This window comes from Venustampulla echinocandica (assembly GCF_003357145.1).
Source record: "Venustampulla echinocandica strain BP 5553 chromosome Unknown scaffold_0, whole genome shotgun sequence".
Lineage (NCBI taxonomy): Eukaryota > Fungi > Ascomycota > Leotiomycetes > Helotiales > Pleuroascaceae > Venustampulla > Venustampulla echinocandica.
In genome coordinates, this window is record NW_022474205.1 from 5,145,333 (window position 1) to 5,168,915 (window position 23,583).

A 23,583-nucleotide genomic window follows, 5' to 3' on the forward strand; every position below is an offset into this window, starting at 1 on the left:
CCAAAGGTAGGGTGTTTGAAATCTTTGTTATAATTATACTTTCATTTCAAATCTCATATATCGATAGCCAAATCATCATAAAGTAGGCCATGCTCCCCACCTCGCCCAAACGCCATCAAATGCATCGCGATTCTTATGATAACCTGAACCTTACGCCACCGCTTCGAAATATTCCTCTTACCACATACCATCCATGTCCATCTCTGCCATAGCTTCCATGTCATCATCAAAATCATCCCTAGGGGCAGCAGCGTTACTTGGGCCTGGGGGCGGTTGCGCAGCCTTAGCAGACATTTGCATCATTTCCTCCTCTGCTAGCAAAGCATCAAGATCATCCTCAGGAGGCCCGTCATCGGCGACAATGTTCTTCTGAGGCCCAAATATACTCGCTGCACCAGGGCCAAATATTGATCCTGTCTGCGGAACAGAGTCTTCAGGATTTCGGCGAATCGCCTTGGGGGTAGCGTCATATAAATCATTCTCTTCAGCATCAGGATCCTGCGCGGGTGTCTTCGGTCTCTCAGTCGTAGGTTTCTCGAATATTGGCGCAATCCTTGAAGCCGTATTTTCTCTCTCGACATCTTGTCTCGGCGGAAGAGCCGGCTCATCGAATAGGGAATCTTCATGTACTGAGGAATGTGGTTTGCCTTCATTAATCCACTCCATCCGTGCAGCTTGCATCACTTTCTTATGTCCCATCTTCTCCACCATCGCTAACGCATCGAGAAAACGTGCTTTAGGGAAGAGATCATCGAGCCATAGTTGGTAAAAGCCGAGGAGCCTTGCAGCATCGGAGAACTAATGATCTATGCGTCAGTTGGGAAGTAAGATATGGGATCGAAGAATTACCTCATGACCCTTGCCCTTGAATTTGAGATGATCTCTTGCCCTCTTGCGTAATTTTGGGATTCCAGCAGCAGAGAGAAGCCTAGTCTTCTGTCAAAAATGTTTTGTATAAATATCCCAGGCTCCATACCTATGCTCGTCAAGCTTCACTCTTGGTGCTCTGGGTTTCCTTGTAACTTCAACCTCCTCATCAATCCCTAACCCAGCACCAGATCTCTCTCTCGCTGCCGTGGGGTTCGTAGTTTGCTTGCTCGTGACAGGTGGCTTGTAATTTTCGCTGAATGGGTCATCCATGCCGCCTTCATAGTCGAAGAGGTCATCGAGTTCATCACCCCCGGCGGATGGGCCGTCTGTTGGTAGTGGTCGACTGGCAACACCTGGAGAAGACATATTGCCGGTATAGTAGCGGGAATTGAGATTATTAAATCATCCAATTTATAAAAAAGACAATCATCCGATCATGGGGTGCCCAATTGACGAGATAATAACGAACTTGCACCAAGTTCTAATAAACCCTCTACACGAGCTCGCGTCCCACCTGCAGAAGACGCGACTTGCGCATTTGGCTCGCTCGTCCCGCCGTACAACCTCAATCCTCACGCACTAGCGCCATCCTTGCCGATTACCGTTCGCTCGAAGCTCAGACGACGACAATATTGACGAACCAAGAGGACTCAATTCAACTTCGTACTCCAATTGTCCGCACAATTGGGCCCTCAAGATGTCCAACACCGAGCAACGGCCCTATGTGCAGGCCAAGAAGATCGAAACCGAGTTTACGGTTCGTGCTATCCCTCTCCTCCCAAAGACTAGCTGGCTAATTCCTCTGCTCATAGCTCATTGACACCGACCCGTAAGACACCCCAATTCGAATCTGATGAAGGAAGGCATGGTTTCTGATATATACTAGACATTTCAAGAGAGTCTGTCGATATGCCCGCCGCTCGGACTATGCTGTTGGTGCGGCGACGGCGGCTTTCCCGCCCATAGCTATGTTGGTGATGGAGAAGATCCAGCCTTCGATGGTGGGAAAGGGAGGTTTTGCCCCGATTATGCGGCTTACCGGAGTGATTGGATTGAGTGCTGGATTCTTGATGTTTTACCAGCGATCGTGCTGTGCGTCCTTTCCGTCCTACCTTTGCAACATTCCCCTCCCCCTCCATAACGCCCTTCCTGTTCCGCTTTTAGTTAGGTATAAGGGAAGATAGGCATGCTGATATTTGCTAGTGCGCTTCTATGGCTGGACAGAAAACAAACGGGAAGTCGATATGGACATGCGAGAGATGGTGGATAAAGTCAAGAAAGGCGAGCCTCTATATGGCGCCAGCACCTTGACCCCATATATGCAGGGCGTGGCCAGCCGAAACTCGAGATATTCGGCAGTCTTCCTTCATATCATTCCGTGGTTCAACTTTGTGAATCATAACCAGCATGGTGTGGATACGGCGAAGTACTACCAACAAGCGGAGAGGGAGCTAGAGGCTGAGGGCGGGGGAAAGGCACCTAAGAATTAGATGGCCGAGAAAGCGGGGGATGTTGTACATAAATAAGTATTGCGGAATTTTGTATGGATTGGCGTATCAAAATTATGGTCTTTCTCTGCTTACATGAAGCTGCCGTGATACAACTGATCTCGGCTCTGGTATTGGCCGGAATCTCCTTCCCCAGGAAGTGGTTATCACGACTAGAGTCTTTAACCTCTAGTATGGTTACCTTATGGTTGCCATCGTCTAGTTTCGTAATTGCAGCTCCCCGTGAAGCTCAACCATGGCTCTCTTTCATTGTCCCCTCCACTAACGGCTCTACCTCCAGCTTCAGCACCCTATCCTTCTTATTTCTCGGCTCAGGAGCTGCTTGTCCATTAGTACAATTATCCAATTCTCACCATCCTTTGTACCCCTTCTCAAGTCAAACGCCAGAAGCCGCCAAAAGCGGCCCAATATCAATATAGGACACGATGGGGACGTGAACGAGGATAGTGCGAGAAAAGACCAAATGAGACAGTCAAATGCCGACAAAAGAGAAGACACATACCCCTATCATTCTCTTGAACATAAAACTTCCTCAACATCACAATAGCCTCCTCCCTCAACCACCACCCACTAACCTCATAATCCCCCATCTCCTCCCCTTCCGGGGCCTTCTTGCCATTCCCAAGATGCACGTCAAGCACCCCACCAGTCCCCCCAAACTTCTCATTCGAAGCACCAAAAAAAACCTTTTTAATCCTAAACTGTCGCAGCAAACTAGCGCACATGATGCAAGGCTCTACTGTTACATAGAGCGTGCATTCACGGAGGATTGATGGATTGTGTCTTTTAGGCGGTGCTAGGATCTCGTTGATGGCGATGAATTCAGCGTGCATGGTCCCGTTGCGGGTTCGGTTCGTAGCGTTCATTCCATGGCCGAGGATACCGTGCGTAGGGTGTACTATTATGCAACCTACGGGTGTTTCTGAGGTGGTGAGTGCGAGCGTGGCCTACGGATGTGTTAATGATAGGGTTTTGGTACGGGGAGCAACGCATTAGGATGGGGCGAGAAGTATGAGATGTGTGATAGGACGGCAGAAAGGGGGTTTCTCTGAGGGGAAAAGAGCAATACTTGCCATTGCTAATGCCTCACGCATATATGAGATGTGCATTTCTCGCTCTGAACGGTGCATAGTAGATGCTGATGCTGGGTATGATTCATATGAGGTAGTTGGCAGAGGTGTACTATGGAGAGACGTTGGGTTGTCCATGGCTGATACTAGCTCTTCGACAATCTTGAAAACCCGAAAACTATATACAACTATGATATATAAAGTCAGGAACGCCTTATGTGTTAAACGATCCAGTTCTTCGACACTAGTTGGCGAGGATAAACTTTTATAAGGAAAATGACTCTTAGGGGGAAGTGGTGAGGTATAGTTGATTCCGTAATGGTTGAGGTTTATTGGTGTTAGTGATGTTGAAATGTTGTGAGAGGTGTTGTGTATGAGATTGTAGTAGATACGGAAGGTAGTCAGTCAGAGAGAAGAGTTCGAAGAACTTGCTTCATGAGGGGTCACGTGAGGGGACAAATTTTCAAGTTGAGTGTCTTTATATAGAGGAGTGGCTTTTTTAAGTCAAAATAAAAATGTAGCGTAAATCAGGTTTTCTATAAACAGTTACTCAGTCATTATATCTATATATACAATTTTGTGATTATGGTAGGTGTACTATATCACGTGCTTCATAACCGTTGAGCTAGCATTATAAGGACTCTGTTATTCGCTTAACCTACATAACCGCTATTTAATCTCTACATATATTTAATATGCATGAAGCTATATTGCCTGGATTGTAAGTGTACAAAAGTACCTAGGTATTTAAGTGTCTAGGTGAGTCGTTAGGTAACAAGAACCGAGTCCGTGATATCAGGTTTTCAGTGAGTGGTTCAGAGCGGTCGGGCGGCCTTTACCGGCCGCGTACCGTAGCCGAGAAGATCGCGATCCCGGTGTAACCCCTTTTCAGGGATTAAGGATTTCCCAACGCTGGAATCTGATTATCCTCTACCCATGAGCTTTTCCATATCGAATCGGGGGTAGCACCGCTGTGGCCCTTATTAATACAAATTCCCTGCCTCTGAACTACCCGCGGCGAGGATTGACTACAATTGACGGAGCTATACTTCGGAATCATGGTGTATAATGGCAAACCAAGTCGAGGATGTGAGAATTGCAGGTAATCACACTATACAATTCCTTTGATCTTTTTAAACTGAATCTGAATAGGAAATTACGCGTGAAGGCATATATGATATCCTAGTTCTACTTGAACGCTACTAATTTGGCCAAAAGTGCGATGAAAAGCTCCCTGAATGTTCACGTTGCTTGAAGATGAAACGGAAGTGCTCAGGGTATCGAAATCAATTAAATTTGATATTTCGAGATGAAAGTGCAAGAACACGAGAAAAAGTTGGAAGATCTTCAAGAAACAGTCAAGCAACATCTTGGAGTCTCGTTGCAAATACGTACAATAATTCGCAGCTATTTTATGGCTTCGGTATGTCACTACCTCCGTCAGGAGAAGATATTGCAATTTGCCAGTTCTATTATACTACGTTGGAAAATCTACCCCAAGAAGACCCCACACGATATCTTCATATGCAGCTACCTGCCCTTTATCATCAGAGTGATGCAGAGTCTGCGTTGCGTTTATCAACACAAGCAATATCCTACGCTTCATCGACGAAGTCTGGGCACAAGGCAGCCAAAATATCCAGGAGAAAATATGTGCAAGCTATAAGAGCAGTTGAAAAGGCGATTCGAAACCCAGTCGAGGTTAAAAAAGATGAAACCTTGTATGCAGTTCTTCTCTTGTGTGGATACGAGGTCAGTCCTCCTGGGCTTTCTAGGGCATTTGGTACTAAGATGATGCTAACTACGAGTGTGAAGACGATAATGGGTGATTCGGAACAGCTCCTAGCCTGGGGAACACACGTTGATGGCGCCGCTGCCTTGGTGAAAATCCGTGGTAATGAAGCGTTGAGTTCGCCAGTTTCACGCAGTATGTTTTTCTTCGTTCGGAAAAACATGGTAAGGCTAGTTTCTGCGTCTCATATATACCATCTTGCTAACATTATTTTGATAGATTTTAAGTCATATGCAGACCTCTCGACCTCTCGACACTGTTTTCATAGAACGAAACTCGATTACATATTTGCACGAGAATGTCGAAGATCAACTAATTTCAAAGACGACCAGAATCCCCCAGCTTCAACACCAAGCCAACAGTCTTCTTATCGATCCAAATTGTAATAGTAGGGGTAGTTTGGTCGAGAAGCTTATTAGTGCCGCGAGAATCCTGGACCGCGAGCTTTTAGATTGGGCTGGGAATGTTCCTATCTCATGGAAATATTCCACCGCAACAAACCTTCACCCATCCCCGCATTCAGGTTTCATCCCGCACCATCTACACCGATACGTAGATTTCTACACGGCGCGGGTATGGAACCTCTTTCGCGTGTCACGCCTCATCGTGCAATCGATCATCCTCCGAGGGGTCTCCTGGCTGGATGGCTCATCACGAACCAACCTAAAAGAGCCGGGAATCAACAAGATAGAGAACAATATTAGGGAGTTGGTAAACGATATATGCGCCAGCGTCTCTTTTCTTCTCGGACATGATCTGTCGAGAATGAAACACCCGGCGGCCAACGAATCAAGCTGCAAGAACACTCGCCGCCCATCACTCACAACCTCGGGGCGATTCTCACTAATATGGCCGCTCCACATAGGGAGTAGTGCGTCATCAGTACCAGAAGAGCAGCGGAGGTGGATGCGCGAGCAGCTAAGGCTGATTGCTGAAGGTGGTGAACCGCAAGCGCATAATTTGTGTGAAGGGGAAAGCCAGACGCTATCTGGTGGAATAGAGACTTTTAGGTTTGATTGTGTGTGATATCCGTTCCTCTCGCATTCCGAATGGAGACTGCGTCCGGAAGGACTATCCGATGTGGGAATGAGGTTCTCAGGCCGTATATGAAGGCTGCTCAATGGAAACGACGGCCTGGACTTTTCACTTCTTCAGGTATGACTGGTTACGAGTCTTCATAGACCCGGCGCTGAAGAGAAGGGCAGTGGAAGCACAAAACATCGAGAATATGGATGTCAGGTCATATTCATCCAAGATACATAAAATCTAACAAAGATCCACTTTCTACCCTTGAGATAGCATCTCATCCCAATCGCAAACCTCAACCTACGCCCACAATTCAGCCTTTCCTACAAACTCGGGATCCCCAATCAATCTCTGCATAGCTTCCGCCTCCAACGCCACCATTACCTCCAATCCACCCTGCTTAAGCCTTGGAAAAACAGCAATAGCCCCATCCGCACCCTCCCCGGGGACCCTAAAACTCTCTACCTTGCCCAACTGGCCCCAAACACTCTCATAAACACCAATATCAGCCCAGCTCGTGGATGATATATCCGGGCCTAAGAACCCATGGTACGCGAACCTGAGCTCCGTCGGATCAGGGCGAGCATCAATGAGCCCGATGGTAAGCGGTATACGATTTGGCGTATCAACTAGCCTTTGGAGTGATTTTCGCACCGCGGACGCAGCAGTCTTGAGCCCGGAAGAGGATGTCAGTGTGGAGATGCTAAGCCTCTCGGTGATAGTGCCCATCGATGCGTTACCTAGGTAGCTGTGTGGGAGTGGTGGGCTACAGCGTGTGCGGATGTTGGCTGCGTAGAGGATGGCAGTGGTTTTCTCGCCATCCTCGTCTGGAACTATCGAGCCGGAGGGTTGAATGGGGTTACGTGCCAGTGTCATATGCCGCCATAAGAAACCGCTCAGCGCGTCGTTGGTGGAGTATGCTTCTGCGGCGGCTTTCAGGGCTACGAGCGAGGCGGGCGAGAAATGGAAAATGCATGTTGTCATTGGAGGCAACGAGAAGCCTGTTTTAGCCATTTGTTCCATGTTTACGTCGGCAGCAGCTGCGCTGGGGGTAGGTTGGAGAATATACTCAGGGAAATCAGTCAACTTGGCGCCCGGTGCCCCAACCATGAGGGGACTGCGGTCGTTCGATGGAGTGTCGTATTTGCTGAAACTGACTGGTTCAGAGGTGCTAGTTGCTGCGGTATTGTGTGCCCAGGTGTCGATAATGGTGCCCACTGCTGAAGCATCGCAGACTGCGTGGTGGACTCCGACTGTGAGTAGCAGGCCACCCTCGATGAAGTTTGCTTGCGCTGCCATGACTGGTTCTGGTGGTTCAGGCATTACGCCGAGAGGTGACAGCTGCGCTGTAGTGAACTTGGAAAGTGGAAAGTGTTCTGCTTTCAGTTCGGCATATGAGGGTAGAGCCCCTGTGAGATCATTGTATCTGGAAGAGGTGTATATTAGTTTTGGTGTCGAAGTAACCGAGAGGGGATGGGTACTGAAATCTGACACCAGTCGATGAATCTACGATCTGGACTCTGTTCTCCTTTAGATCTCGTCCATCCTCTGGCCCCTATAATCCGACAGAATCCAAGTCAGCAATTGTACCACATAAAATGGCATAAGAGCGGTAGCGGAATCCAATCGCCGCTTCAAAGGCACTTACTATATTTCCGGCAATCCAGGGGATAGATGAGATAGTATGTGCCAAGCCCCGTCTCAAACCCTCATATCTAAGAAGCGTGTTAGTTAGGGTGTTATAATAGCTATACCGCCCCAAAACGACATACATTTGAGCCTTGTCGGCGCCAGATTCCAGTGGGAAGGACAGGATCCAGCGTGTGCCATAGAGCCTTGGCATATTCATATCTAAGGGCGACAATCGTTGCATAGCTGGAGACGTGGGTAATCCATACTGCTCCGGTGTTACGAAGGGGTTGCTTTGCTTGCCATCCGGGCCAAGAGAAGTGCTGGTTTTGTCCATTGTGAATATGATACTTTGAAGACTGGCGAAGAAATGAAAATGAATTTTAGTAGGTTTGAGGAATGAGGATGTGCTCTTTATATGTGTAGCACCTTAATCATACCAACTAACAATACTTTCATATAGTGGATTTCCCAGGACAGGAAGCGAGGCAGTTTGGTGTGAGGCAGATTCAAAAGACAGTGATTGGTTGTCGCAACGTAGGCCGTTTTAGGTTTAACAAACATTATTTGAACGGATTAAAAGGACATTTCCGTAGCATGAGGCTATAATGGGACAAATAGGTATGGAGGAGTATCAAGGCCAATTTTTAGAGATTATACGGCTCCTGATTGGCTATCTCGAAGCATACCAGATTGGGTTAGATGCTAATCAAGGACGGGCGTTCATAGCCCCACTCATCCGACAATTGGCAAAGACAACTTGGGGAAGCCACCACGCTAGCACGACAACATTTTTAGCCCGTATTATGAGGGCGGCTTTGACATCAAAATATGAAGCTATTTAGTATTTTGTGTGCCATCCGTGCAGTTGCTAATCGTGCGATGGTGCTTAAGGTTCTGATTTCCTGAACTACACGCCTCTATGCTGCCGGGTGTATATTTCGCCGCATCTAATACTCGGACATAGAAACTCAAAAACTCCAGCTACTGAGTGATATTATGTGATATGAAGAGGCACCAAGGCTTCTCTAACAGACTCCACCGTTGAAGTAGATGTCTTCCATTTAACGCCTTCGCACAACCTGCCACGGTCCCTCCATACCACCGTTGGCAAGAGCTGGCTAGTCACCCATCTCGCTGTGGTAGTATGAGTGCTTCCGTCTCCGAAAGGCTCATCGGCTCTCTCGACACGCTGTCTGTCAGAGGTAGCCGTTTCCAAGGAGCCAGGAATGTTGGATTGACCTTCTGCTAGGGCTTGGAAGATGATCAATTGGTCTTGGAGGTGTTCATCCACAAGTGCTCCTTTCCTCACCTCGGCATCCAGTTGATCGACTACTCTTTTGGCGATCTCCACGCTTAGATCGTCAGAGGACTTGTCTCTGGTTCTCCTGTCGTATAGCCAGTCCCGACCGAAGCGGAGGTCGGTGGAGGTGTGCGCGACGAGGAGAGTGTAGATGCGGGCATTGTGCCTGCTGTCTTCGACGAGCAGGAAGTTTGTCTCTACATCTGGAAATACCAGGTTGAGCTCGAAGAGAAGGGCCTTTTTGAGCGAGTCCTGCACATGCCGAGGAACAATTATAGTAATATCAATATTGGTGATTGTACCGCGCTCTGATGGCCATTTTGGTGCTGCTAAAGGCTGTCCTAGAGGAAGAGGTGTGACTTTGAACTTCGCAGAGCCTACCTGGGGTGTGCCATGAGACCAGCCGCGGTATTCCAGTTTGCGCTCGACTTTGATGCCGAACCTCTCTAGGGAGGGTAAGAGGACCTGATCGAGGTATTCGAAAGACAAAGAAAAGCTCACATTGGTCCCGCCCTGTATCACGACTGTGATGGGGGAACCTTCCTCGTCTCCGGCAAAGAGCAGGAACGGGAGAAGAGACTGGAACACAAGCAGGATGCTGGCCGCGGAGTCTGCCTTGACATTGATGTTCCGGCTGACCAGCTGCGTGGGTGATAGCCTTGCGCGGAACGAGATGGTTTTGCTCCCCACGATACACCCTGTAGTTTCTGCAGCGGTTGCCTCAGCTAGACATTTAATGCATGACACATGTTGGGCTTTGAGACCTGTGACATGCGGTCGATCAGCTTAGGCTCCGAGGAAATGGGTATTGGTGGCTTATGAAATAATGAACGGGGAAAACACCAGAAGACCAGAAATCAAAAGAGCGATAGAAGAGAAGCGTAAACGATCAGAAAAGCTTAAACATAAGCATGAAACATACCCCCACCACGGCCCCCTTTCCTTTAGACCGCATCATTAGCCTTGAGCGGTAACTAGATTCAAATCGCATTCACTAGGTACGGGGATCTAGATAGGTACGAGTAGGGCATACCTGTTCCCGCGCACATGGTCGATGGCTATGGGGGTGCCTGTGATCGCGGCCAACGACATGGCGACTCTCAGGAGCTGGCCGCCGCCTTCACCCACTCTGCCATCCAGATCGACGGACTGGGCCCGGGCACTTTGTGGCTGCAACATCGATATTTGTACGTACGTACAAAGCAGTAGTAGTATCGTATGGGTGGCGGGGAGGGGAAAACGATGAATTGTGTACTGGTATTCTGGTATGTTGCTGCCTGGACGTGTGGGTGGTGGCCTTGTCGCCAGCCTTGCAGGAGGGGAGGAGGGCTGAATGAATGCGTTCTTTTTGCCCGACGATATATGCCCAGGTGTGAATGTGAATGCTTGGCAGCTGAGAATGAATGTCACCGGTATGTAGGCAGATAACTAGGTTGAAGTAAACTAAAGTTAAGTTGAACGTTCAACGGGAGGTTTGGCAGTATTTAAAGTTGTGGTCAATTGTGGGTGAGTCAGGCCGGAGTTGAGTTGAGTTGAGTTGAGCTTGAGTTGAGCTTGAGTTGAGCTTGAGTTGAGCTGAGCTGAGGCTGAAGGAAGAAGAGTCATTGGGGGGGGAGAGAGAGAGTGTGTGTGTGTGTGTGAGTGAGCGCGAGAGGCTGCACAGAGCATGGCCCTTTCTTCGTCAGCAGCAGAGCGTGGGCACCGGGTACCACGTGCGAAGTACCAGGTACTACGGTGCGCACCGAGGAAGTACCCAGGGAGCGGTACCTGGTGCTCAGGACCGTGGGACAGAGGGGACTCCAGTGGTACGAGTGAGGGTGCTGGTGGTGAGCAGAACGCAGCGTACTCCGTACGTTGGAGGCACGCTGGAGGTACTGTACATGTACAGGACCTTACTCTGTAGATATGCCGTAGGTACATGTATGCACTGTAGCCGCATTGTATGCACGAAGCACCCTATAACATATAGTAATTTTACCTACCTACCTTACGTTGCTGCCGTGGTGCTACTTAGAAAGTCGTTCCCAGAGCCCCCCGAACCCCAGAATCCCCCGGGTTGATCAAGCAGCTCCGCCCCCGCCATTTTCGCATTCCAGGCGGTCTAACTCCTGCCAGCTGCCACGCTACCTTACCTTACGTGCTATGTGCTGTGTGCCATGTGCAAGGCGCTCCAGTGCTGCCAGGCCCTGTATTACGGCCCTGGAATGCCCTGTATCTGCCATCCGTATGCCCTGTAGAAAACGCTACCGAGTCCAGAGCCACGGTTGGCATTTTTCTCTCCTCCCAGCATGCACAGCAGAGCTAGTTCGTTCGCACTGCAAAGTACTACTACTGTCTGTACAAGTTCACAACAGCCACCCGCCCAGCACGCTCGTCTCCACCTCCACCTCCACCACCTCCTCCACCTCCGCCTTCAGTCTCCACCACTAGCCTCTGTCTTTCTCTCTCCTCCTCTCTCTCCTTCTTTCTCTCCCTCTTCCCTCGTCCCTGCTCCTCCTCCACCCAGAGAGATACACACTCACATCACGCCCTCACTCGCATAATGCCGACTTCTGGTCGTCGCAGCCCTTATCCCTTATCGATACCTGCGCGACGGACGACGAGACGTAGACTAGGAACCCAATCCTCCCTCGGCATCCCCGCAAGATGATGCGCCAACTCTCCCACGGGAGCGCCTTCTCCAGCTCCGCGTCAACCGCGAGCCCAAAGGTTAAAAAGGGCTTCTTCCAGGGCATGCGAAAGAAGTCCTCAAGTAATACTGCCAATGCCAGTGGAACGCCAAACCCGCCCCAGGAATTAAACGCAAATGGCGAGAGGACATACCTAGTAAGTGCTTCCCTTTGCCCCCACCGCTTCTGCGTCTGCTTCCCCTTGCGCTTGCTCACGCGATCTCATGTATATAGCATCGCCATAGCGAAGATCCCATCGTAGCTTCTCCCTTATCAGTACCCGAGTTCGACAGCTCGAGATCGAGTGGATTCCCCTCGCCGGACCCCTATGTCGGAGCCACGCACGATCCCGAATATCTTCATCTCAAAGAGAACCTGCGTCGCCTGCGGAAGGCTCCGAGCGGCTCAGATGCGAAGAAGCTGGATGTCGCATGGGAGGTCTACAAGAAAGTGCGTGATGAGAATCTGCAATTATGCAAGAGCCTGCTTCAAAAGTCCCGTAAGTGTTTACTCGGTCGATGATGGTGTTTTCTTTTCTGGGCTGATTGAGTGCAATATAGAAAGCAATGCCCGCAACACCTCTCTCGATTCCAACATCGACCCCTTGGATACCCGATCGTCCTACAGCGGCTCCGTCGGCGAGAACCCTCTGCCATTTCACGTCAATGATCAATGGCTAGCCGCGATCCAAGAGTACAAGGCGTTCCAAGAGCAGATGCTAGACAACTTCCGGGTTTCCTTACTGGCCACTTATATGAAGCATGAACCAGGCGTGTCCAATGGGCAAATAGATATATTCCTCGACGATATCGTTCTCCGGAAAAACCTAATCAGCAAGTGGAGGGATGCAAGCATCCACGCTATGAAGTCGGAGAAGCCGCTTTCCTGGGAACAGCTCAAGATCCGGTCGTTGAATTTCGACAAACTGAAGCAGGATGTAGAAACTATGGCGACGCTATTTGCGGAACCCGATGAACCTGGGAGTACAGATGTCCGCGAATATGTAGTTGCGAAGAAGGGCGATACGATATTGGAGTTTGCAAATAAGGGAGCCAAGTTGCACCCGGTGTTGAGATTCCGGGTATCCTCCCACCTTTTAGCTGAATCATCCCCGCTATTTGCTCAGATGCTTCTTCCCCCACAACCCGGCAGTCAACCCTCGCTTGATATGGCCGGTCAGCTCCCGCCAGCCCCCACGAAACATGTTTGCAAAGATGGAATGGAGGTCAAAGTGTATGCCATGCCTCAAATAGAGCCCAACAAGCACGAAGCCCTTACAATACTCCTGCATGCCGCCCATATGCATCATAACAAGGTTCCTAGGCAGATCGACTTCCGGGTTTTTGTTAGCATTGCTGAGGTGTGTTTGAGGTATCGCTGTACCTCGCCGCTGGAACTACAGGTGGAGTATCAGTGGCTCCCTCAATGGGTGCATATGGCTACGGATGACAGTCCGGACGGCCTCCTGCTTATAAGCTTTGCCTTTGGACTGCGGAGGATTTTTACCAGAATGTCTAAAACCGCTATACTAAACGCGCTTGACGATGACGAAATCCAATCCAAAGATATATGGCCACAAGCTGTGAGAGACAAGATCAAGGCGATCAGGGCAGCAAAACTGGCCCAAATACGCGACTGCTGCACAAACGCCATGGGCGAGTACTTTCGCCCACCGTCGACTTTTGCTGCTCGAAGAACTAGTGTTGGATCTTTGGAGCTGACAGCAGTGCCTCGTTGCCCAAAGGGGTCGCATCATTGTGACGCAACAAATCTGGGATGGCTAATGCTGGTCTACAACGAATTGCGAGTGCTCCCGAATCTCATCAATAACATTGGCTTCCAAAACCCCCCGAATGCACCCCGCCGGAGTCTTAACGAACTTATCAATTGTTTAAGATTGATGCCGAGCGCTCCACAGGTCCACGCTGGGGTGTGTGATTACGCCCCGGCATTCAGAAGTGCTATTGGTGATATATCTAACAGTATCACCGGATTAACCCTACGAGATGTCACCGGTCGAGATGGTTGGGCATTGTCCAAAAATGCTGGACCAAACGACGACACGTACGATGAAGATGCGATAGAACTTCCAGCCGCTTCTGAGTACCCCACCGATTCTCAAAGCCCGAGCATTGTGTATGAAGAGAGTGTCAGCAACTATAGCTCTTCGGTCGTTGATGCATGGGGTGATGGAGCTGAAGCGAGATCGGAAAGGGCGATGTCGCAGGCGAGTCGCGAAACCGCCTCCCGGAATGGAAGCGGAATGAACGTGAGAGCACCGACTCGCTCTCAAATTTCTAGTATCGTTCCCAGCGAGGAATTTGATTTCAAATTCCTCGCGACCGACAAGAGCGAATTAAGGGCCGCTACAGTCGTATCGCCTGCTTCACCCGCGGACGATGCATCAGGCGATGATATATATTACGTCTCCCCACCATTTACGCCCCTAGGCCACGATGATATGTCCATGTCGAGAGAAGAAGCTCAAAAAATACTCTGGCCCGATTCTGCCTCTAATTCGAACCTCAGCCCCAATTCCGATGGTACCAACCCCAGTGATGGGCCTCAAAAATCTCCATATCGGCGAATTCCCAACGAGTCAAATGAGAAGTTCCTACTTGCGGATGTAAACCGTGCCGGGGCGAAAGAGGCATTGCATCGCAAGAACGGGATTGGTGTGAAGCATATCGAGGATAAGGCAAGGATGATGGAGGACGATAAGCATCTGAGGGATGAGAAGGATAGGGCTCTGGGTCTGGGGATTCATAAACCGTCTTCTCCGTTACGGTGAGCCTGAGGCGCGGATGAAGATAATTTGTGATTTTAGAATGGAAGCATGGCGTTTAGGGATTGGATTTGGGACACGGTCGATTCGTGTTGGAACAATTATCGATGATATATTGGCGCAAGATACCCATCGCGCAGCAAGTACACGTTTGAAAATTTATTACCAGGGGAAAAATATTAGGACATGTTGTGTGTACAGTATGGGAGCAGTTCACGCGTTCATAACTACTACTACCTATAGTTGTATTGATTAGCAAGGCGGTTATATCTAGAAAGAAGAGACTGAAATCCGATATCCCTATAACATAAAGACTCTGGTCCTGAACTGTTTTGGTATCTCGTGATTAAAAACGAGAGCTGGTTGAATAAGACGGGGAAATATAAACCTAGGTACAGGTACGTAGGAGTTACTCGAGTTCTCTGTAGGGCAGGAGGATAAGGTCTTAATCGAAAGGCTTAGGGTGTACTTAGCACAGCCAATCACCCACCGCCACCATCGCCGAGGCTGCCACGCCTTGTCCTCTAAACCTAGCCAAAATTTCCAGACCATCATCTACGACATAATCATGTCGATTTCTTGCAACGCACACGCCTCGACTATGAATATATTCGATGACGGACGGACGATATAATTAACCTCCTTCCTACCGCGATTACCACCTGTACCCTTGGGCTTCCTCCTGCAAATAATACAGCTACCAGCGCATACCACCGCCGTCTCCCCATCGAAAACAAACAATGTCCTCCTGGCTCTCCCGAGTCACAGGTTCGCAGCAGGCGCAGTTAGCAACTACAGCCGTGGTATCCGGCGCCGTGGTTGCAGGAGCTATCTTGGGATATCAGAATATCAAGCGTTATGAACGAGTTCAGGATTTGAAGAGGGGGATTCCTGAGTTAAGAGAGGATCATGTTTCTGAAGCGGTATGTTTTGTTCTGAGACTATGTTATAAGTTGGGCTTGCGGATAGCATTATGGGCCTGTGGAATATAATGCTGATAGAAGAAGTGAAGCTCACGGATTTTGGAGTCGCATCCTCAGTGCTAATCAAAGAGCACGAGCGAGCTACGAAATTAGCAGAGCGTGCTCAAAAGGGTGGTTATGATGATGGTATTATATCCCCTTCGCACTTCCATATTCCCTCAACAGAACAACGCGCTGATTGTCCTCCTCTATACAGATCTTATCCTCGAACAACTCGCGCGAAACCGCGTATTCCTCACAGACGAAGGCCTAGCGAAGCTCCGTTCTTCATTCGTCATAATCGTGGGGTGCGGGGGTGTGGGATCACATTGCGCTGCGGCGCTGGCGCGTTCGGGCGTCTCTCATATCCGACTTATTGATTTCGATCAGGTTACGCTCTCCTCGTTGAATAGACATGCTGTGGCTACGCTCGCGGATGTGGGAACGCCTAAGGTCTCCTGTTTAAAGCGACGGCTACAGCAGATTACGCCGTGGGTGCAATTTGATCTCCGCAATGAGTTATTCTGCCTGGAATCTGCGGAAACGCTGCTTGGGGATTTGGATGGCAGACGGCCAGATTATATCGTTGATGCGATTGATAATATCGATAGCAAAGTGGCACTACTTGAGTACTGCTATAAGAACAAACTCCCCGTCATCTCTTCCATGGGCGCGGGCTGTAAATCAGATCCAACGCGCATCTTCGTCGGCGATATCTCAGCTAGCACGGATGACCCGCTCTCGCGCTCAACACGCCGCCGTCTACGCGCTCAGGGAATCACATCAGGCATCCCAGTCGTGTATTCGACCGAGAAGCCCGGGCCAGGAAAAGCACAGCTTCTACCTCTACCAGAGGAAGAGTTCGCCAAAGGCTCCGTCGGCGATCTTGGGGTCCTCCCTGATTTCCGCGTGCGTATCCTCCCCGTCCTGGGGACTATGCCGGCTGTCTTTGGATATGTGGTGGCGAATCATGTTATTCTGACTATCACGGGATATCCGCATGAGTATATACCAGCGAAGGCAAGGGATAAAATGTATGATGGAATTCTAGCTTTATTGCAGGGCGCAGAGGAGAAATTGGCGCGTGCTACGACGCCCGGTGAAACCGCACAGGGGCTGAAGCTTGGGATTTCCGTTGGTGATGTGGGGTATATCGTCGAGGAGGTGTTTAGGGGGAGGAGTGTGGTTAGTGGTGTCCCTACGAGACTTGCTCTAGTGAGGTGGCGGAAACCAGCGCCGGGGAGTACGGTGAATTTGGGTGTCGAGGGACAGAAGAATAGTAAGGTTGGGCTTGGGGATTTGGTTTGTATGACTAGGGAAGAGGCGGTGGTGCATGAGAGGGAGGTTGTGAAGGGGGATAAGAAGCCTGAGGATATGTATAGTAGGGAGGTTTTGGAGCTTGTTGAGAGGAGGATGGGGGAGGAGAGGGATTTTGAGAAGTATAGATAGATAGATGTATAGAAATTGAATATATGCCTTGCAATTCTGTTTTGGGGAATGATAAGTCCGTAGAATAATTGGGAAGTAGTGTGCAAATGGTGAAATTTTGAATAGAGACCTTCACAATTCCAAGGAATCATGTACTGCGCACGGGACTACAATACTAGGTCATAGAATTAGGTAGAATATTTACATAATGATACAAGGGACGGTATTTAGGTCACAGTTCCGTTCAATCCCAGGATACGGGGCCATTCTACTCGTTGCGTTATGCTAGCTCAGGCAGGTGGTTCCTCATTGGACTGGCCCATCCTCTCAAACAGCTCTCGCAACACTTGCTCATATTTCTTCTTGTCCTCGAGTTTTGCAACCACAGTTTTCAGTACATCGGCAGCCCAATAGGGCGATACAATATGTGCAACGCCGTCAACATCTAGCTTGACATTGGCGCGTTGCGGGTCAAATATTGGCTGCACATGCTGCTAGAAAAGGTTATACAATCCCTTGGGGCTTTTTAGCGCGTGTAAGTATCAGAAATTGCCAATTTTCCAGCATCCTCTCATGATATCTGTTCGGTATGTAACACTACCATATGTAGGACGGAATGATTTCCGTGAAATCTTGATATGTCTTCCCGAATGTTTGAAGCTCGTCACCACCTTCAAGCTCATCTACAGCACAGCCGGTCATCCAGTACGGAGGAGCCAGCATATTTATAGGAGCCGACCATGCCCACTCAAGATCGATAATATATTTGATGTGTCAATTGCAGCCGACAAAGATATTGCTTCTATGAAGATCAGTAAGACTGAATCAAATGGACCACGGCGAAGGTCGCGGCTTATAAAGTGGGAGAGAAGCCCTCGCATGGCAAACAGATTCGCTATTTGTACATAACCATCTTTCTCATCGGATATAGACTTCGGTTGGTTCCGTATACGGCTATCATAACATGCTAAGTGATTATTATAGTACGCATCTTTAGTCGTATATGTTAGAGTCCTCGATATAGTAGTCGGAATATCTTCATTTTCTAAGGACTGAAATGGATGAATCAAGGGACGATTTGTTAGCTTTAAGAAACCTCGTTTATCTATTGTCCAGGACCCAATGCAAGGCAAAGGCAACTGACTCAAAGAAAGGACAATACGAGATAGATCCCTAAAGAGATTCGCGCTCAGATCCCGATCTTGGCAGTGGTTGGCCCAAGTCTCAAAAAGCATGTCCGCATCTGATGTCTCGATATACTCCATGATTAGATGCCCCTGGTCTAGGATGTGTTGGCGGCTGTAGCTTATATATCGACAAGGGAGGATAGACTTAAAGAGCGATAATATGGCACGCCAAAAGTTGCAGCTTCGGTGCGTAATTTCTCGTCCGCGTTACCAGGATATGCTGATTCTCCTACTTTATACGGTAGAGGTATTCTAAGTAGCAATCTTTTCCCTGGATGTTTGCTCCAATTGCCAATATATATCGGTATGCAAACGTTGAAACTGCCATGTCTACACCGAAACTTCTCCTAATCGACAGATTTCGTCGGTATGTAGGCCCATATGGTGCGATACGATGGTCTCAAAGTCTTTGCGATATTCAACGATCCAAAAAAAGAATTTAAATCGTTGGCTGGGATATGCCAAGCGCAGGAGCATATTCTCCTTTTCTAGTGCGTCCGCTAATATCGTTTTGCCTCTGAGAAGTGGGAGAGCGAGCGCGTCTGATGCAGATGACGGATCTCCAGGACCGGAAAATGCTGGGTACTTATCCGAAATAGCATCATTCATGTTGAACGTCGAAGACGTTGAAACGGAGGTGAGTGACTCGGCTTGCTGTGAGTTTGACGGCTACGTCTAATCAGTGTAGGCTATTTCGATATCTAATGTTTATAGCAATTGCACGTCTTGTCATTCGGGAATCACGACCGGTATTACGCTACTGGCTGAAGATATGACAGAGAATTAAGGTCACTGGCTGCACATTGGCCTATAACCCACGCAGATGTAGAATAGATCAGGTGACAGAAATGACGAGACTGACCTAGTATCGGTGTCTCTAAAACCGTGTATAATCCATCTAGTTAGCTAATACTAATATTAATTACTAGCAAAACAGATGTTTAAACTACCTACCTAGGTTGTCGAAACGCCTATTAGATTATGCACCGTGTAGTCGGATTGTCGTATGGAGTACTAATTAACCCACCAAGTCTGAGTAAAGTTATTATTAGCAAACTGGGGTGTAAGCGAACAATGTCAGGGGTGCTCAGCAACTACGCCTCCTTGGCCGAGGTGCTAGATAAAGGAAGTTTCCATGATTGATTGTTTTATTTTCTTTTCAACACCACAATAAATACGACGTATCTGTTGTTGTAATGTATATTTGCTATTACTGTCACTACATCTGATTTGCCATAGCCAGGTACTTCCCCCTGTTTGGCTGCCCCATACATGCGCGATGCTAACTCTATCACTCAGCTAATTTAAACCCTCCTCCACTTCCCAAACCAATCTCCCAACCCTCAAAATGGCCAGCGGCGTCCTAAGCGTCAACTGGATTCCCCGGTACAACAGAGGCAACTGGCCAGGCGACACACCAGGCTACTTCTGCGGTACAATCCCCACCGCCAACGCGGCTTGCCTAGAATACAGCTCCACCAACATCGCCTCCCCCTATCCGCCGCGGACATTCGAGAAGTGCTGCAATGGCCCCATAATCAACATCACCTCTCCCGTCACAGACCCCAAAGACCCTTCATATGGTACGAGCTGCCTCGCGTATTGCGCGGTGGATTTATCGCGCAGCTCAGGCCTCAGGAGTGGATTTAGCGATTACTTTACCTGCCTGCAGGCGCGGACGAATGGCTCATATAGATTCGATGATTCGATCTACGGTAGTGTGACGTGCGGATGGGGAAATAATTCGCGCCATGAGAAGTGTGTCTCGAGTGTCAGTATCCAGAAGGATCTAGCGACCAAGACCACGGTTGCGCTGTCAGATATTACGAATGCGGTATCGTCGCATATGACTTTCTCGACTTGTCCGCCCGAAACTACTGCTTCGACTACTACCACGCCTGCAGAAACGCCTACTGCAGCGGGCGCGGGGAAGACGTCAGGGGCCCGGTCTGAGAATAGGGAAATGTCAGTGGGCTCTATGTTCGTGGTAGCGCTTATGGTGTCATCCAGCTTTCTATTTCTATAATAAATGGTTGATATGGTGATGATTGTACTACTCCGTTCTTGAGGCATTTAGTTGGGGTTATTATTCCCTGTTTCTATTAGGGACCTTTGGATGATTGCTTCGCCTTGCGATTATCCACGGCGCTGAGGAGTGGAGTTGGGCTTGGGCGAAGAGGGATAAACTTCGAGGAGACTAGAAATGTCTCCTTGTCCGGACGGCTGAAGCGGATGCAACCTTGCATTTGGGGAATGTAATATTGCCCAGAGGAAGGCCAAGGGAGTAATTGCAAAATCACTGGTGCGGTTTGGCAGCATCAGAGGCACTGTATATATCGATATGGGTCCATCCTTTCCTGGCGCGAAGATCTAGGCACGAGGAATAGGGCGCGAGGAAGAAGGCATAATGTAGGAATGTATATTTGTGTATACATAAGCAGGCATGTACTGTACATTATATATTATATGGAATATTTCCCCATTACCTCGTATGTAACCTACCTAACCTGTCTTTCCACCGCGCATTCCCCAACCCATTTATTGAATATGAAGACGCCATATATCTCAAAAACGATACCACGCCACTTACACCCCCGCCAAAAACATGTCTCCAAGCCTCAGATACCAATTCGTCCAGAACAAACCCTAAGTTCTGTACTCGGCCATTCATGAAATGCGTAATGACCAAAAGCTCATTATTACTAATGAGGAATCCACCCTCCTTAAAGTGGGTTGTAAAAGTTGGATGCGTATCTTCCTATCACGGGAGACTCAGAACTCGGCCCAGGACTTGGCAAACCCGAAATCGTCCTCGAAACGCCTAATCCACCGCTGAGCGGTCCTAGGTCAAGCACAGGCGGCCGCCGTTTACCAAAGGGGAGATGAAATTCAGGGTTGACCATCGCTTCCCGTCTTCCAGGAGGTGGGGGTGCTTGCCTTCGGGCAGCGCCAGCAGCCTCAGCAATCGGCCACTGACCGCTTTCGTACTTCCCCACAACCAGACTCTCGGAGCCGCTCCGCGACATTCTGATTTGTGATAGCGTTTGGGACTGGGTGGAAGTGCTACTTGCCCGCTGTGCTGCGATTGATTGCCGGTAGTATGCGTCGTAAAAGTCTCCTATGCTGCTCTGGCTCGCGTCACTTGCACTCCTAACTCTAGCTAGTGACATAGCTATACTTAGGCGTTCCTTGTCTATAGCTAGTGAATTAGCTACACTTAGACGGTCCTTGTCTATAATTGTCGGAGGCGCGAGCGAGGCTAGCTGAGATGGCTGTTGATGCTTTTTGTGCGTTTTGTTCATCCCTACTGTGTGGGTTGCGGATCCTAGGGAGGAATAAGACGAACTCTTGGAGTGCATGGAAAATGGTACTGCGTGAGAATTAGAGAATGGCGACTCGAGGGGGTAATCGAAATCGAAATCAACGGCGAGGCCTTGTACAGAGCCGCTCCTATTGTCATGGTGCATTTGATCACCACCTCTGCTTCTTTGCTGCTCGTCGTGTTCTCGCCCCATTGATATCCTGCCGCTATGCTGGCGAGGAGAGTTACGAGTTTCTGTGACGCTGTGGACAGAGGTGGATCGGGGGTGTACATGTGACGTTGATCTCGATGTAGAAGGCGAGTGGCTTCTATTTTCACTTGATTGCGAGCGCGAATGTATCCTGGTATGATTGAGGTTGCTTCTCGTGTGCTCGTGAGCGGGAGCCTCCGGGCTACATATGCTCAAGGCGACGACGCTCCGCGCATAGCTATGCGACTTCGGACTCCCTGGCAAATCCCGACTATAATTCAGTGGCTCAAAGATTGACACATGTTGCTTGCTGACTATCGAGTCGCGGATAACAGCTCTTTCGCTATTCTCAGACTTCCACGGTAGATCATCTTCGGGAAAGAGGTCGGGGTCGTTGGCTAGATTGAAGATTTGTGGCAATGTAGAGATAGGACCATGCTGATCATATGCATTTTCCGCTGTCAAAGGTCGCTCGGGTAGCTCATCATCCCTATGGAAGATAGAGCCTGATGTGCTTCGCCCCCTTGACGGTTCAAATGGGTTGGACGGTGTAGAAGTTGGTGATTTGGCTTGAGGCTCCGCGCCCTTATGGGACTGTGACGTTCCACTGCCAAAAGTCGATTCAACCCCTGATTTGGCACCTGAAAATGAAGCAGATGGTGGAGGTGTTAAGAGTCCTGTCTGGTCAAGAAGGTTTTCCGGAAAGTTAAGACGTGGTAGGTATGATATGGGCCGTGAAGAAACAGTTGGAGTGGTTGGTCTGCTGAAATGTACATCTAGTGGAGAAACCCATGTTTTGGAGCGGGTGCTACCAGACGGCGAAACACTTCTCATAGATAGCGGTGATGGGAGAGGCGGCATATAGGCGCCTCCAATACCACCGACACTAGATGCAGATGCATTTTGATGCAAATGACCATGGAAACTCCTATCGAATGGTTCCGTTCGAAGGGGTGATGGCTTATGTTTCTGACCCCCAACCAACGCCCGGCTTGGATTGGCAATTCCCGATATATCTGTAAGGCTACTTGATGCGGAATGGCTTGCAAAGCTCCCTTTGTCGGTCCAGTTTACGACCGTCGTGCTGGGCGATAAAAAATACGAAGGCGCAGGGGAGCTTGGTCTCGATTGACCAGCACTCTTAGAGTATCCAGCTTCGAGGTCCTTCATGCCGAGTTCTCTTGTAGAAAGTGCGTCTCCATCCTTTCCCTTCACCGCATCCACCTCTTTGAGCTTCTGATGCCTTTGGATCCTAAAGATATCCTTAGTAAAGTCCATACATGCCTGGTGGAGATCCCTAACTTTCTCTTATCTATATATCGACCAATCAACCAACCAACTATTGCGATCACAACGACTGCCCCTATTCCAATGCTGTTGGTTTATGTCAGCCGTTGCAAGATCTTCATTTTGTTTCATAAAACTAACCCAAACCAGGCTCCTCCACTTATCGCTGGAGATTCCCCCATTATGAAATGAATTTACAGCGATTGCAGCCAAAAGGAAACCATGTATTTTAGTTGCGATATGCTGGCGTGAACCGTGATGTAGCGATAACTTCGACGCGGGGAGTAATAACGAGTTGTAGTATCTCTATGGATATCAATGAGTGACAAGATCAACCCGGATTGGCGCATAAAACCAGCCTATTCCGACTCAACTAGCTGTTCGAACGGACAGAAAAGATGGCCCTATAATTTCCCCAGACAAAGCCCGAGTCGCCCAGCTCGTCTCCAGCGTAGGTTATTTCGTTTCCAACCGACTTTATAGATTCGATATGAAGTTGATCGTTCCAACTTCTGTGGTTAAAGTTGTCCGACAGATGCTTTGTGCAGTATCCGG

The 23,583-nt window shown here is 49.0% G+C and overlaps 10 protein-coding genes across 10 annotated transcripts; 5 read left to right on the forward strand and 5 right to left on the reverse strand.

Moving 5' to 3' along the window:
- Positions 1-177: 177 nt before the first annotated feature.
- BP5553_01588 (Uncharacterized protein) lies at positions 178-1,236 on the reverse strand (the record flags this gene model as incomplete). Its single annotated transcript, XM_032010211.1, has 3 exons — positions 178-798; positions 850-928; positions 977-1,236. 3 exons carry the CDS (start codon positions 1,234-1,236, stop codon positions 178-180), a joined length of 960 nt encoding a protein of 319 aa, XP_031874265.1.
- Positions 1,237-1,567: 331 nt separating this feature from the next.
- On the forward strand, positions 1,568-2,360 carry BP5553_01589 (putative NADH-ubiquinone oxidoreductase 21 kDa subunit; the record flags this gene model as incomplete). The annotated part of the gene is made up of 4 exons (XM_032010212.1): positions 1,568-1,627; positions 1,683-1,699; positions 1,757-1,962; positions 2,074-2,360. The coding sequence occupies 4 exons, from the start codon at positions 1,568-1,570 to the stop codon at positions 2,358-2,360; spliced, it is 570 nt and encodes a 189-aa protein (XP_031874266.1).
- Positions 2,361-2,607: 247 nt separating this feature from the next.
- BP5553_01590 (uncharacterized protein) lies at positions 2,608-3,211 on the reverse strand (the record flags this gene model as incomplete). The annotated part of the gene is made up of 2 exons (XM_032010213.1): positions 2,608-2,696; positions 2,881-3,211. The coding sequence occupies 2 exons, from the start codon at positions 3,209-3,211 to the stop codon at positions 2,608-2,610; spliced, it is 420 nt and encodes a 139-aa protein (XP_031874267.1).
- A 1,761-nt stretch (positions 3,212-4,972) lies between these two features.
- BP5553_01591 (uncharacterized protein) lies at positions 4,973-6,162 on the forward strand (the record flags this gene model as incomplete). The annotated part of the gene is made up of 3 exons (XM_032010214.1): positions 4,973-5,404; positions 5,460-5,813; positions 6,106-6,162. The coding sequence occupies 3 exons, from the start codon at positions 4,973-4,975 to the stop codon at positions 6,160-6,162; spliced, it is 843 nt and encodes a 280-aa protein (XP_031874268.1).
- A 404-nt stretch (positions 6,163-6,566) lies between these two features.
- Positions 6,567-8,232, reverse strand: BP5553_01592 (Uncharacterized protein; the record flags this gene model as incomplete). The annotated part of the gene is made up of 4 exons (XM_032010215.1): positions 6,567-7,692; positions 7,748-7,821; positions 7,915-7,981; positions 8,039-8,232. 4 exons carry the CDS (start codon positions 8,230-8,232, stop codon positions 6,567-6,569), a joined length of 1,461 nt encoding a protein of 486 aa, XP_031874269.1.
- Positions 8,233-8,892: 660 nt separating this feature from the next.
- On the reverse strand, positions 8,893-10,290 carry BP5553_01593 (RNA 3'-terminal phosphate cyclase; the record flags this gene model as incomplete). Its single annotated transcript, XM_032010216.1, has 3 exons — positions 8,893-9,962; positions 10,121-10,140; positions 10,232-10,290. The coding sequence occupies 3 exons, from the start codon at positions 10,288-10,290 to the stop codon at positions 8,893-8,895; spliced, it is 1,149 nt and encodes a 382-aa protein (XP_031874270.1).
- A 1,554-nt stretch (positions 10,291-11,844) lies between these two features.
- Positions 11,845-14,658, forward strand: BP5553_01594 (uncharacterized protein; the record flags this gene model as incomplete). The annotated part of the gene is made up of 4 exons (XM_032010217.1): positions 11,845-12,024; positions 12,102-12,366; positions 12,428-13,227; positions 13,282-14,658. The coding sequence occupies 4 exons, from the start codon at positions 11,845-11,847 to the stop codon at positions 14,656-14,658; spliced, it is 2,622 nt and encodes an 873-aa protein (XP_031874271.1).
- A 734-nt stretch (positions 14,659-15,392) lies between these two features.
- On the forward strand, positions 15,393-17,063 carry BP5553_01595 (Uncharacterized protein; the record flags this gene model as incomplete). The annotated part of the gene is made up of 3 exons (XM_032010218.1): positions 15,393-15,575; positions 15,665-15,761; positions 15,832-17,063. 3 exons carry the CDS (start codon positions 15,393-15,395, stop codon positions 17,061-17,063), a joined length of 1,512 nt encoding a protein of 503 aa, XP_031874272.1.
- A 2,514-nt stretch (positions 17,064-19,577) lies between these two features.
- Positions 19,578-20,255, forward strand: BP5553_01596 (uncharacterized protein; the record flags this gene model as incomplete). The annotated part of the gene is made up of 1 exon (XM_032010219.1): positions 19,578-20,255. One exon carries the CDS (start codon positions 19,578-19,580, stop codon positions 20,253-20,255), a length of 678 nt encoding a protein of 225 aa, XP_031874273.1.
- Positions 20,256-20,952: 697 nt separating this feature from the next.
- On the reverse strand, positions 20,953-23,210 carry BP5553_01597 (uncharacterized protein; the record flags this gene model as incomplete). The annotated part of the gene is made up of 3 exons (XM_032010220.1): positions 20,953-22,993; positions 23,044-23,115; positions 23,170-23,210. The coding sequence occupies 3 exons, from the start codon at positions 23,208-23,210 to the stop codon at positions 20,953-20,955; spliced, it is 2,154 nt and encodes a 717-aa protein (XP_031874274.1).
- Between the last annotated feature and the right edge of the window lie 373 nt (positions 23,211-23,583).